The sequence below is a fragment of the Plectrocnemia conspersa genome, unplaced genomic scaffold, assembly GCF_051122295.1.
Source record: "Plectrocnemia conspersa isolate PC_06_02 unplaced genomic scaffold, ASM5112229v1 ptg000011l, whole genome shotgun sequence".
In the NCBI taxonomy this organism is placed as follows: Eukaryota; Metazoa; Arthropoda; class Insecta; order Trichoptera; family Polycentropodidae; genus Plectrocnemia; species Plectrocnemia conspersa.
Window position 1 is genome coordinate 19,469,130 of NW_028277175.1, and position 13,509 is coordinate 19,482,638.

Sequence of the window (13,509 nt, forward strand, 5' to 3'; positions counted from 1 at the left end):
AACGTCTGCAAAAGTGGCCAAAAACGTTTTGTTACATAACAACGTTTTAAAATTTAAAACTTTGTTTTTTACCGTTGTCTCCGTGTTAATTCCAGGACCGAAAACAGGGGGGGGAAGTAGTGCGATATTGAAAAATATATAGGTTTATTTTTGTTCGATCCATGTTCAAGCACGCAGTCCCAAAAAACGCAAGCTGTACAAATATTAGAAAAAAAAATTCTGGGAGGAACATAAAAATACATTTTCTCGTTTATACAAAATTGCAATGGTGTCTTCAAGAACTACAGCAACACAAGTTAGTGGTAAAAGGTTTATCTCTGGCTTAGTTTATTTTGCGAGACAATCGAAATAATTTAAATCAAAATACATTGGAAGATATATTAATAATTAGAGGAAACTTTCATATTTTTAAATAATAAATAAATATACCTAAGGTTAAGCGGTGAGCTTCATCGAGAACCGCCAATATACAACAATAGTAAAAATAACACAAATAATATAATAAAAAATTAACGTTAAGATTTTATTAATTTGTGAAAGATTTGAAGTACCCGAATATAAAAATTTAACATTTTTGAAATTCAAAGGATATTGTAAGCGTATCTACTAATGACCTTAATAGCAAATTCCAACAAATAGTAAGAAAGTGTTTAATTTAAATTTACATCAACTTAAATTGAGTTGAAATAAATCTCCTTTTCCAACTTATTATATACAAACAACTTACAGTCCACAATGTATCAGAAACGATTATATTCAATAGTTAATAAACCTACAAAACAGCAACTATTAGGTTGATGTAAAATTTTTGATGTTTTTTATATGAAATAAAAAAAAATATTTTTTAACTTTTTTATTTAATTATATAATTTCCATCGATTCTTATAAGATTCTCCCACGTTTCTATCAACTTATTAATACCATTGGAGTAAAACTCCTTTGACTTTGATGCAAAAAATGCATTCGGGGATGTTTTTACCTGTTCTGTTAAATCTTTTTTTTTGTATTGATCTGAATAAATGATAATCGTAAGGAGCATGGTCTGCAGAATAGGATGGATGCTTGATATCATCCCAATTCAATTAATTTAGCTTATGTTGCCACATGTGGTCGCGCGATATGGTGATGAAATATTACACTTTTCCATTTACCAATTCTGGTCTATATTTTTCAAGGCGATGCTTAATTCAATTGTCAATTGTTGACGATATCGTTCCGCTGTAATGGTTTGATTACGTTCTAAGAGTTCGACATACACATTACCCTTGCAATACCACCAAACACAAAGCATTGCCTTTTTATGGATTTCGGCCTTCGAAGTTGTTAATGGGGCTTGTCCAAGTATACTCCAACGCCTTTTCCGTTATTCTAAACTACCTATTTATCACCTTCAGTCACCGATCGATGCAAAAAGGGGCGTGCTTTCGTCTCGCACTCGAAGCATAACACGTTGAAACACAGTCCAATAAATTGGCAACTAATTGATGAAAAATTCAAACGTCACATCGCGAAATCATCCCTATACGATGTAAACGTCTCAATACGCTTGATTTTACTCCCCTGTTTTGACGTGGTTCGGTTTCAATTATGACTTAAATTGTCGTCATTAGACTTCAAAGGTAGCCCAGTCCGTGGTTTATCAATCAATGAAAAATCCCCAGAACGGAATTTTGCAAACCACATGTGTCAGTAGAACTTATAGATATCTTCTTCATACACATCGCAAATGTTTTCGGTTGCCACGGTCGCAGTATTAATTTTACGATATTTATACAGTACACAATGACAAAAATGCACTTTATCGACTGACATTTTGAAAAATTATAAGGGGTCTACTGTAAGCTGATTAGACCAAAACTGAATAGAAACTGGAGCAGAAATATCCTTTATACAAAAGAACAATTTAAAAACAGATGTTATCATCAGTTCCGAGAAAACATTTTTTTCTGCTAGGATCATACAAAAACGTCAAAACTTTTGCATTAACCCAATATATAAGGATATAATTGAAATATTAAAAGAAAATTAAAAAATAAATTAACATTAAAACATTTTTTTATGTGAAAATCAGTTACTTTATATGATACTATTTACTTGTATACATGATAATACCGTGTATGAATATTAAAAATATGGTTAAACAATAAGTAATCCCAAATTAAATGTCATATTTACGTGCTTATAACACTCGACTAATACAAAACTTAAAAATTAACTAAGTAATTTGTTATAAATAAGTGAAACCAGTGCATCCTCAGATCGTTGAGTATTATTAGCTGCGACAAGAGACAGTTTCATTCGCTCTTAGAATAAAGGCTCATCGATAAGTAGATTTAGCTGAGACAGATAAGAAGACCCACTTTAGGTCTCTAGAAGCTGATTACGTCCCTTGGACGGTCAGGTTTGACCCGCGAAGATATATAAGGATTGCCTGCTATTGGTTAAGAAAGATCGAGTGTGGGGTCAAAACTTCAACTAATATCTGCATTAATGATTTTTAAATAAGATCTTTACGACAGGCCTGCAAATGACCAGAAAATTGAATAGCCCAATTGGGACAATAATAATAATAATACTATAAAACAAAATCAAAAATGAAATATCTAGTAAGGTTTTTTGGACCAAACGTTAGTTACGCTCATGTGCTTGTAGCCCACTTGGTTTTATCGCCATTCTTGTCAAGAAGTTAGGCGGACAAATTGATGGAAATTATCCACAGAAACATGGTATGTTGCGGACGTATGCGCGAGGCGCCTGAGATGCGTCTCCTATTCGAATCCGTACATCTATAAACCGATCAGACGCTAGTATCGAGTACGCAGCTGCTGATATCAAAATATGATAGATTATCTAATTAAATATGCTTACACAGGACACAACAACTGTCAATAGCATTTACGTTTACTCCTTATAATCAATAATACAATCGTAATTAATTATTTTTTAAAAGTCTGCAAAATAACTACTGCAGCTGAAATTAACATATACATTTACATGTAGATTAAACATATTTAATAAATTTAAAAAAAATAAAGAAAAATATAATATACATATATATGTATATATATTAAATTTATTAACTGAAAAAATAAAATAATAATTGTAGAATGATGCAAACACGCTGATATATCCGTCTCGGGACACTGCAAAGGTCCATTGGCTACCGGATTCTCCTCTGTTTGCTGATTCAGAAATGGCTCGTGCACTGATGATATTCTTTAACTCGTTTTCATTTTCTCAGCACGTTCTTCATCGTGGCAAAGTATAATCAGGCAAAAAATGGTCACACATTTGCTTAAACGCAAGCGCTGCTGACAGTTGCCGTATGCTGTGTAAGCATATTTTATTTGGTAATCTATCACATTTTGACATCTGCAGCTACGTACTCCACACTAGCGTCTAACCGAGTTAGAGCTGTACAAATTCGGGTAGGAGATGTATTTCAGGCCACTCGCGCTTACATCTGCGACACACCATGTTTATGTGGATGTTTTCAATCGTTGTGTCCGCCAGTTTTCTTGGCAGGATTTGTGCTTAGCCAAAGCGGGCTGCAAGCATCTGAGCGTAGCTAACGTTTGATCCTGAATGGCTGTAAATAAATATAAAACACCATTAGAGATTCAACTTTTAGTGCAATTATTTCGCATAATTTCAATTATTCACCCAAACGCGACTCTCACCGCTCGCCATTTTAGGACGCTGATGTCGCCTATTGATCGCAGCTTTTGAACCACAATTTTACACCGGCCATGAATATATTTATCATGTTTTTATTTATATTTTATTATGCACTGAGTTAATCTTCATTTTTAAAGATAATTAATTAACTAACTATTGTATTAATATTATTATTTTATTTAAAACTTTTTCACATATATTACAAGATTTTATATTGTGCCAGACTTATCAGTCGCAAATACTATACTATGAAAGTATATATAATCATAAGAGAAAAATATACAGTTATAAATATAATTTTATAGCAGATTACATAAAACGCCTGCTCGAAGAGCTGGCTGCACAGACGGCTTGGAAAAGTTTTAAATTGAATTATGTTTAAAAATGAAGATTAAACAATGGTAAAATATTTATAAAAATCATAATGATATATAAGAGTAATTACTAAATACAAATCTTTGCGTTACAATACTTATAATTTACTCAGTATTTTAAAATTGTTATGCTCATGAAAAGGTTCACAAGTGTAACCGATAAATTATTTTCCCATACATGGATATTAAATATTGTTCATGGTCGCATATAACGTTTCTTTTACATAATATTTTATTACATTGGCAACATTGCTTCGCTTCGAGTCAATTTGACGTCTACTCGCGATAAACAATGAACATATCGAATCAAGAAAGGTTAAAAATTCTCGACGAAATAAATACATTTGTCAACGAAAAAGAACAGGATGTAATTTTATCTTTACAATCATTAGGATGGAATATAGAACACATAAAAAATAAGGTGTTTGACCGAATTTTAACGTCAATTATGGAATTAAATCATACGCATATTACATTTAATTTAGTCTCATTTAAGGTACAGTTGTCCTAATGACTCTTCCCACTTAATTGGTCCTTCGAAAATGAACGAACATTTAGAGATATGCAATATGAGACAATTCAAATATAACCGTAAAGACAAACAATTACCGGAAAGCTTGAACAATGATCAGAAAACTTCTGTGATAATCGGTATATATAATATTTTTTTCAAATATATTCATTTTCAGTGTAAACTATTTGAATTTTATCTAATTTTAGATAAAGATTTATCTTCTACTATTTTAAACAAGGCTGCAGAAAAACAGAGCGATTTTGTTAGAGGTATTGATAAAGAATTAAAAGATGAGCGTCCAGTGCCATTATCATATAATCAATTGGTATCTTTATATACAACTGATGAAAGAAGAGCTCTGTATGATTTTGTCATATCAAAAACTTCTACTAATAATGAACTATTAGAAAAATTACATTTAACGTTAGTATTTTAAATTTAATTGTTTTATAATTATTTTGTGGCTAATTTATTTGATTTTATTTATGTATAGAAGCGATGATACTGAAAGCGGTAGAGAACATCATTCGGGAACATCTTCTTTGGAAGAGCTAGCAATGCTGCGAGATATGAAAAGACGGAGAGCTAAATATAAAGTATCTACTAAGTCAAAATCATATACCGAAATCATGAAGAGCGTTATAGGAAATTTAGTAAATATTTTTTTTTAGTTAAAATTATATATTACAATATTTTTAACGTGTTTTATGTTATTCAGATGACATCACACGAAGACGACGTCAGGCTGAAAGTGAACGAAAAACAAGGTGAATTGCATAAAAGAAAAAAATACGAAGAAACCGATCATAGAAATAGTAAGAAACATAAGAGTCATCGTTCCAATGATTACGATTACAGATCAGAATCGAAAAGCTATAAAAGGTGATATTAAAACCATTTTGTAAAAAATAGACTGATTTCAAAAATATATAAATATATATTTGCTACAAAATAATACATAAAATATTTTTTTTATTATCAATAGCACCAAACGTTCTCGTAGATCTCAGAAAAAATTCTGAAAATACATTTTATATAAAATTTGAGACAAGAATTTCTTAAATATATATGTATATAATAAAATTACTAATTAGTCATAGAGACATACACATACACGGAATAGTCATAAAAAAGTATCAAATTTTTTTATTATTTCTGATCACATTTTTTCTGCGGAAATATTAAAGTAATAAATATATAATATGTACGTTAATAAATGCTAAGAATCTCACAAGTAATTAAAAAGTATTTAAAAACCATAGTAAATGTATATTTGGCAGTATTAAATTCGATTATTAAATCTATATTTTACGTTAACACTACACAGGCCGCATGGTTACACGGTTAAACTTTAGTAGTAGACCGCAACTTGTTTTAGGAATTAATAAAAAAAGGTTAATGTTGATCCCTGCATTGTAATTAAACAATAAATGATAAATGGGTTGTGCTATAAACTTAATATTATAACGCTTGACAAAATTGTGTCACCAGATAGTAACTGCTAGCGAAAACTTGGTACACATGTTGTGCCATCGGCCTGTATAGTGTTAATATAATAATTTATATTATATAAGGCACTTTTTGAGAACATCTAATCGATCAAAAATTGTTTAAAAAATACATAAATAGAATCGTCATCAATGTATTGCGGTCCTTTTCTTAGCTGTTAACATCATTTAGTATCTTCGAATAGACCTGGGTTCAAAAAGCAAAATCTATTGAAACCTCGATTTTCAATTGAAGAAGTTTGGAATGACTTCAAGTCCATTTTCTTCAACTCCACATCGACTAACTTAAACAGATCGTCCAAATGAGTATTATGACAGTGTTCCATGAAGACCTTGCATAAAGATATGAAATACCAACAGCCCATCACAATGTCACGGTGCGACAGGAAACCTAGGACAATGAATGATTAAATGTTTATGCATATCAATGAGTTATAGTTATTTTTTCTGAGTGCCGAATTATCAATTATTCCTATCTTTCATTACAAATCAACACTCAATATAAATTATCACCAAAGCAAGAAAATGTTAACTAACATTTTACGAAATTTTGTGCTTTAAAATGAACACAAATATATCACAAAATTATCAAGTTTATGTCAAACATGTTCTTGCCATCAGGTCTTTGTATATTACATTATTAGCACTTAACCGACGGGTCAGGTAGTACCTACCCGCCATGTTCGCTGATGGTAATCAACAGAACAGGTAGAATCTACTCTTTTTGACCACTGATGCTTGACGGGTTCTGTACCATCTATCTGCAAAAACTAAAGCTTATTGTGCTACCATCTACGGATTTAATGTTTGTATTATATATAAAAAAAACATGATGAAGTGTTTTTTGTATACACAAATATTTTATCATATAATTATCATTTTTTCAACTTTTGTATTGACCGAAATTCTCGCAAAACTGTCCAGTGTTATACAGTAGGCCGGGAAAACAACCCGTCGATTAAGTGTCAACTTCATACAAAAAACCATATTAAACCATGTATTTATTTAGCACTTTAGCTAAAGATATCATTAATATCATATTAGCTACAATAGTTCAAAAAATCTATATCATCCTCTCCATCTCCTGTCTCTTAAGTAATAAAACACATTTCAAGCCTCTTTTTTATTACTTACATCCATCACCAGTCAGTCTTCCTAAATATATTCATTAATCCCTAACATATATTAAAGTTCTTCTGAAGAGTTTACCTTATTTTAAACATAAATTTATTTTAATTTAATTGGTATACTATCCACAGTTTGACGATTATTGATTTTACCATTGCAAATACAAATCATTGAAAACTTGCATTTTAATTTTGACTTTAAAATGTTGATTAATAAAAAAATTTATGATTATTAAAAAAAGTTTCAATGTGTAAAAATAAAGATAAAACTATTTATAATATTAATTAACATGCAATCATATTAATAATTACCAGGTACTGTGGAATGAACAATCAACATGTCGGAGTAATGAGTCATTATTACATTACTGCATCTGCCGTCGGTTTGTGTGCGTGAAGATAAGACTCCTATTGGTGCTATACTCTCGCCGTATACATGTCCAAAATCAGATTTATCGCCACTGAAAAATTTAATCAAAGTTACAAATAGACTAGGAGGAAAAATCACAGTATTAAAAAATACCAAGACCCACCGACAAAGTTGAAAGATGAACACTTTCGGTACGTTGTGGAGATTGGGACAGTTTTCACTATTAAAATAATCCACTATTTGTTTATTGCTGACTGTAAGAATATCGCTGCATCTTACCGACGTTTCGCTCGACGACATCATGTAACCGTGGCTAGCCACAATGATAAACACGCAGTCGGTTTGCTTCAACTTGGGATCTTTAGAGAAGTCAGTCAACACACTTTCTAATTCCTATGCAAAAAAAAATGAATAAATTTTCAAGTTCACATCCTGTTATATGACTCTTAGTTACCTTTTTTTTAAGATTCCTATGCTTGATGAATTCGTGGAAACCGATCTGTTTAAAGAGAGTCTCTAAATTCTCTTCGTCTTTCTCGGCGCCTTTTCTCTGTGGCTCTAAGTTATTATCGAAATCGATCATGTTGATCATCAAACATATGCCTCTATTTTTAGATTTCATGCTGTAGCAAGGTATCGCTCCGTGATGACTTACATTGAATTTTGTCGATTTGTTAACGTTAATATTTAATGTGTCGAGTTTTTCGTTCAGTTTAGGTTGCTCGACTACAACTTCTAGTCTTTGTCTGGCCTCTGAAACAAAAATATTGTTTGTGAAATTTGCCATTAAGAACTGACGGGAAATGTTATGTACATATTAGGGATAAATTAATATTTACAATTTTTGCTACAAGAACTTGCTTTACAGATATTTAAAAAATCGACATTATACATTATGTGTAATATCAGGTCAATTTCTGTGTGAAAACTATATTCTAGTTTATTTTTTAAATAGTTTTATAAAAATTACACTAGTTTACAGATTTCAAGTCTTTTCTGACCCATTAGTCTTAATTTTAGACTTTATTTTCGAATTCAGCGTGCGATTTTACACAAAATATAACTGTCAAATGTCATGGGTCAAAATCGCTGTAAACTAGTTTTGTTAACCCTTTCACTGTGGATGGCTTCTATAGAAGTCATCAAGAAAATCGTCAGTACCTTTGAGCCTAATAATATTGAAAAATAATATTTTTTAAAAATGGCGCGCAAATATATCCGCCGCAGTGAAAGGGTTAATAGATTTTAAATAGTTACCATTTTATGATGAAAATCAATAAAATAAGTAATGTTTTCTAGCTTTCTATTTATATTTCATTCATTATAAATTTTAGTAAAGGATTCCACCAAAGGATAATCATAAAAAAAGAGTTACCATTTCCATAGCTTTCAAAATATTTAAAAAAGTGCCTTTATTGTCGGAAAGTAAATAAAGCAGCTAATCAAATAATTTCTCATTGATTGTGTTGATTTGTAAGCCATCCCAACATTGAAAGACAAAAAAATCATTTAACGGAGGGAGATATTTTCATTATAATTTTTTGCTTAAGGTGAAAAACCATTTTTATAAGAGACAGTGATTAAAACAATACACATTAATTTACCAGAATGTTGTCTTAAGCTGATGAACTCTGTTGGTTGCGTATAGTTTAAGGGATCCCCAGGGGATAGCATACGAACGAGATCCCATTTTCCGATGGATATGAGCGAATCAACAAGTTTTTCGAAAGCTTCGGGTCCCCGAGTCTGTATTTCTTTGTAGAATCGCCGCACTCGATCTTGTAAATCTGCATTTGATGATCCCTGAAAAATGAACACATGTAATTTATATAAAATATTTATTTATTTATTTAAATACACGTGCAGGGCATAACAGCATTACGCCAATGCAACCTGCTCAAAAAAATAAATATTAAATAATTATATTATATTATACATTAATGGCTATGGGATTCCATGAGCGAAATAACAGCAGTTTTAAGGTATAAAGGGATTTATAGCTTGTGTGGCTACTGTCGATTATGCCTTTGTCGACGTGCTTTAGGTATTATTGTTATTTTATGTTTATGTATTAGAGATGTCACATACTGTGTCTATGTGTCTGTTAGAGATTGAGTATACAATATTTCACAACTGTCCTTTCTGCAGTAAAGCTATTTACATAGCAGCATTGATATTATGATTAAAATCGTGAAGAAGGAATCAGCCATATCTCCAAATATTTTTAGGGTGAAATGCAATTAGCCATAAACAACAATGAACAAGTAAATGGTGACAGAGGCGTAGCTAGCAGAGATACTTTCCCTTTCACTCGCTTGCGTATTAAGTGACGACCACACAGAAAACGATATCTGACGGTCTGGTTGAATGATGAGATGTTGCATCAGCTCTGTCAGACAGAACACTGCCACACTCTTGTTGCGGCGACAAGCGATTTGGTAGTACAAAATTACAGACTTTTCTAGTGACTGCCTAAAAATGAGCGACGAAACTGAATTATTCATATGAATAAACTTAAAAAATCTATCTTCATGTGATTCCAGTTTGATACATAATCGGTGGTATTCACCCAATTGTTTTCTTTTTTTATTGATTTCATGCACCCAACATCGTCTTTTATTCTTTCTGTATTGCAAAGCTAACAGCAGAAGGAGTTGTTCTTCATCTGAGCTCATACTCAATAGCAATATGAAACACAAACTATTTTGAAAATGCACTACTAATTCTGTGGGACTGAAGTGCTCACACAAGGTATCGCGTCCTATGTGACGTCCCCATATCGCAGATTGCCGCGACAGACCGCTTTCTGTGTGGCCGAGCCTTAAGTGAGAGATAAGGGCATGCGTTACATGCGCTCTTAACCTTTACCGGACCGAGTGTACGAAAAAAACGTACGCTCCCAACGTGGGTACGGAAAGACCCTCGATCTTCATACTAATTTTTAGACCTTTTCGACAAGAAATAATAGCATAAAATCAAGTATATGCATTTGAACAATCATTACATATATTAATATCATGGAATTATTATATTTTATAACATTTTATCGTTTTTTTACGTAAAATAAAATTACACTAAGAAGCGTCATCATCGAAGCATGTCATTTTCATCACTGTGGGCGGGCAGAACAGTGTCCGCTATCCCCACTACTACCCGATGTTGCGACAAGTGCTACTGTTTCTCAAACTATTGTATTAAAAATAATATATTTACTTACTACATATTTATTTTTTCATTTATAAATTTATGTGCAGGGCTTTACATATTAACATCAATATTCTCTCTCTCCGAGATCAATATCAAGTGTCTTCTCTTTATTTGATTCCCATATTTATATACATTGCACACGTGACGCATTTCCTTATGACACATTCCATAAGGTAACATGTACACCATCGATTTGTCCCTTCGATCGACCCTCTGACTACATGTGACGCATCATCTCTTTGTGACAAAGAGAACAAGTGTAGTACTGTTTCCAGTTTCAAGTGTCCCATCGATTTATGGTTTCGTTCAAACGAATGATACCGAATAGACCCCTTGTTTGCTCTAATTGCTTTAACATAAACAAACGTTCGTATATCACGATTTTAGGTCGATGAACTAATTACGTTGCATCGTTGAAATTGTGTCGCAATCTTATTGAATTATATAATTATAGGAATTCATAGATTCAAAATCAGAGTATATAACATAAACACCGCGCGTATTGAATAAACACTGTCTCAAAAATTGCAAGAGATCCGTTAGGTCCTTGGCGACACCGGAAATCATAAACATTCCAGAGCAATAGATGAAATACACATTTTATGCATTTATAACCGAAAGTGTGGGCGAAACAAAAATATTTTATCCCAACTGCTTTTTCTGTTATGTTATGAATGCACGCAAAAAGACCAAAACAATAGATTTAATCGGAAATGTTTAATTTAAATTTTTATATTGCCTTTGATTCATTATTATTATTATTGTTTTTACATGTTACACTAAAAAAACACTATGTAATAAAAATAATGATGACAATAAAACTTCTTACATACCTAAATATTATGTAATTATGTAAATTTCATTAATAATTATAACACTAATATATAAAACGATGAAATCACAAAAACACGATGAAAAAAGTAAATTTGCCGTCAACTAAATACCACGCGAATTGAGAAGCGCAGTTTCGTCATCCGTTTCTTCGTGCGACACCGGAAATCGTGCGCATTCCAGAGCGATATATGTATATCTCGCTCGCACCTAATGGATGAAATACACATTTTATGCATTTATAACCGTAAGTGTGAGCGAAACAAAATATGTTATCCCAACTGCTCTTCTTGTTATGTTACGAATGCACGCAAAAATATCAAAACAATGTATTTCATCACAAATGTTTGTTTTTAATCCTTATTTATGTATGAAATCTACTAAAAATTATCAGAACATATGTGTAATGATTTAATACAGGAATACATATAATATGAACTTATTAACATTAGTAATTAAAAAGTTACAGCTAAAAATAGCGACTTAGGGGACTTCGAGTACCCCGCTTGGTCCTGGCTAGGTTAACTTCAGAGCCAGAATATTACTAGTGAGAATCGAATAAAGCACATCTAAGCCAAATTTTGACCAATAGAAGAGCGCAATAAGCAATTATCGAAACTGAATGTATTATTTATTTATTTTGGTGCATTAAATCCAGTTGTCAAATTACCAGTAATACAATCTATAAAAATATTAAATTTATATAATTCAGTTGGTGCTGTTGCTGATTTTTCGTTATTTCTTTGTTTCTTCCTTACTGCTATTAATTTACATTCGTTAAATATTTTATCTCATGTCTAATATACAAAAATGAAAACTTATTTTATATGCTAATTAAATTTAAATAAGACCTCAAGATTTTCACACCCCATTTTGGCGCCCCCACTATCTACGTCTCAGACTAAAAAGTAAGATATACAAAGAGAAAAACAAATGAAGCATAAACAAAAACCGCACAAAACAACAAGTTGATAGAATAATAAGTCTAATAGAACAAGAAAATGCTCTTATGCAAAGAAAATATGAATCGGGGCAACTGATAAACTTTTAAATTGAAAACTAAGGGGAGGAAATATTTATGTTACAATAGGGTAAACATAATCAACGCCTACAAGTAAGTAGTGAAACACCAGACGGAATAAAGTTCTGTAAATTATGTACAAAATTTATATTTTTTATTTACACTTACATCATTATCCAGATAAAGATGTAAATAAAAACATATTTTAAAGTGTTTATTAGAAAAACTAGTTTAAATCGCAAAAATTTTAACCAACTATATATTTCATCATACTTTTTATTTATTTTTAATCAATTCAATCACACTAAAAATGATAATTCATCATAAATTTTGTGTTTATATAAAAAAATAACACTGTCTAGGGAAAAACCGATCTTCGGTGGTCGATTACTCATCAAAGAAAAAAATACCTGATAGCGTTCGGTCATCGACTGTTGAAATATTCCATGTTCAGTCGTAAGTTTCTCCAGGAGTAGGTCCAGATCTTCTTTACCCGTGTTGGCTACTAGAGTAGGCTGGTGCTTCCTCAGCAATTCTCTATGCTGCTGATCCATGATTGGATCTACACAACTATGAGTAATGACAGACAGTGTTGCCAGTGCTCTAAATTCGAACAACAATGAAGTGAGCATACGTTACTGCTATGGCCAAATAAAAAATATCGCTGAACGAAAACCAATCTATAAATCTAAAAATCTACACACAAACATTGTCGCTGCGCGGTCAACACGGGAGCCGTGTTCAGTGAGATTTTAAGATGTATGTGACCCAAAAATATTTAACGTTGCTAGTAATGTTTACATTTAATATTAGCCACACAAAAAAATCAGTTTTAATTTATATTATTTTTTTATAGTATTGGTTTGGCCATTCTTAGCT

The 13,509-nt window shown here is 31.6% G+C and overlaps 2 protein-coding genes and 1 long non-coding RNA gene across 4 annotated transcripts; 1 reads left to right on the plus strand and 2 right to left on the minus strand.

Annotated features, from left to right (window-relative positions):
• Positions 1–3,030: 3,030 nt before the first annotated feature.
• Positions 3,031–3,773, minus strand: LOC148229835 (uncharacterized). The gene is made up of 2 exons (XR_015811413.1): positions 3,664–3,773; positions 3,031–3,589 (listed from the first exon to the last, which is right to left on the minus strand). It is a non-coding gene; the product is annotated as an uncharacterized LOC148229835 (long non-coding RNA).
• A 452-nt stretch (positions 3,774–4,225) lies between these two features.
• LOC148229836 (U11/U12 small nuclear ribonucleoprotein 48 kDa protein-like) lies at positions 4,226–5,530 on the plus strand. Of its 2 annotated transcripts, none has more exons than XM_088197978.1 (5): positions 4,226–4,473; positions 4,538–4,703; positions 4,773–4,989; positions 5,060–5,219; positions 5,285–5,530. In XM_088197978.1, the coding sequence occupies exons 1-5, from the start codon at positions 4,345–4,347 to the stop codon at positions 5,450–5,452; spliced, it is 840 nt and encodes a 279-aa protein (XP_088054104.1). In that variant the 5' UTR covers positions 4,226–4,344; the 3' UTR covers positions 5,453–5,530. The 2 variants fall into 2 exon arrangements, with proteins under 2 accessions (XP_088054104.1, XP_088054105.1); XM_088197979.1 differs by having other exon boundaries at positions 4,324–4,473; positions 4,549–4,703.
• Positions 5,531–6,144: 614 nt separating this feature from the next.
• On the minus strand, positions 6,145–13,250 carry Dronc (Death regulator Nedd2-like caspase). The gene is made up of 6 exons (XM_088197944.1): positions 13,041–13,250; positions 9,176–9,374; positions 8,026–8,324; positions 7,735–7,964; positions 7,514–7,662; positions 6,145–6,465 (listed from the first exon to the last, which is right to left on the minus strand). Exons 1-6 carry the CDS (start codon positions 13,182–13,184, stop codon positions 6,239–6,241), a joined length of 1,248 nt encoding a protein of 415 aa, XP_088054070.1. The 5' UTR covers positions 13,185–13,250; the 3' UTR covers positions 6,145–6,238.
• Between the last annotated feature and the right edge of the window lie 259 nt (positions 13,251–13,509).

Coding starts and splice junctions, on each gene's coding strand:
- Dronc (XM_088197944.1), bottom strand. CDS start 13,184: ATGGATCAGCAGCATAGAGAATTGCTGAGGAAGCACCAGCCTACTCTA. Junction 8,325..9,175: donor CAGCTTAAGACAACATTCTG/GTAAATTAATGT, acceptor TTTTTGTTTCAG/AGGCCAGACAAAGACTAGAA. Junction 7,663..7,734: donor TTCATCTTTCAACTTTGTCG/GTGGGTCTTGGT, acceptor TAAATTTTTCAG/TGGCGATAAATCTGATTTTG.
- LOC148229836 (XM_088197978.1), top strand. CDS start 4,345: ATGAACATATCGAATCAAGAAAGGTTAAAAATTCTCGACGAAATAAAT. Junction 4,474..4,537: donor TAGAACACATAAAAAATAAG/GTGTTTGACCGA, acceptor CATTTAATTTAG/TCTCATTTAAGGTACAGTTG. Junction 5,220..5,284: donor AGAGCGTTATAGGAAATTTA/GTAAATATTTTT, acceptor TATGTTATTCAG/ATGACATCACACGAAGACGA.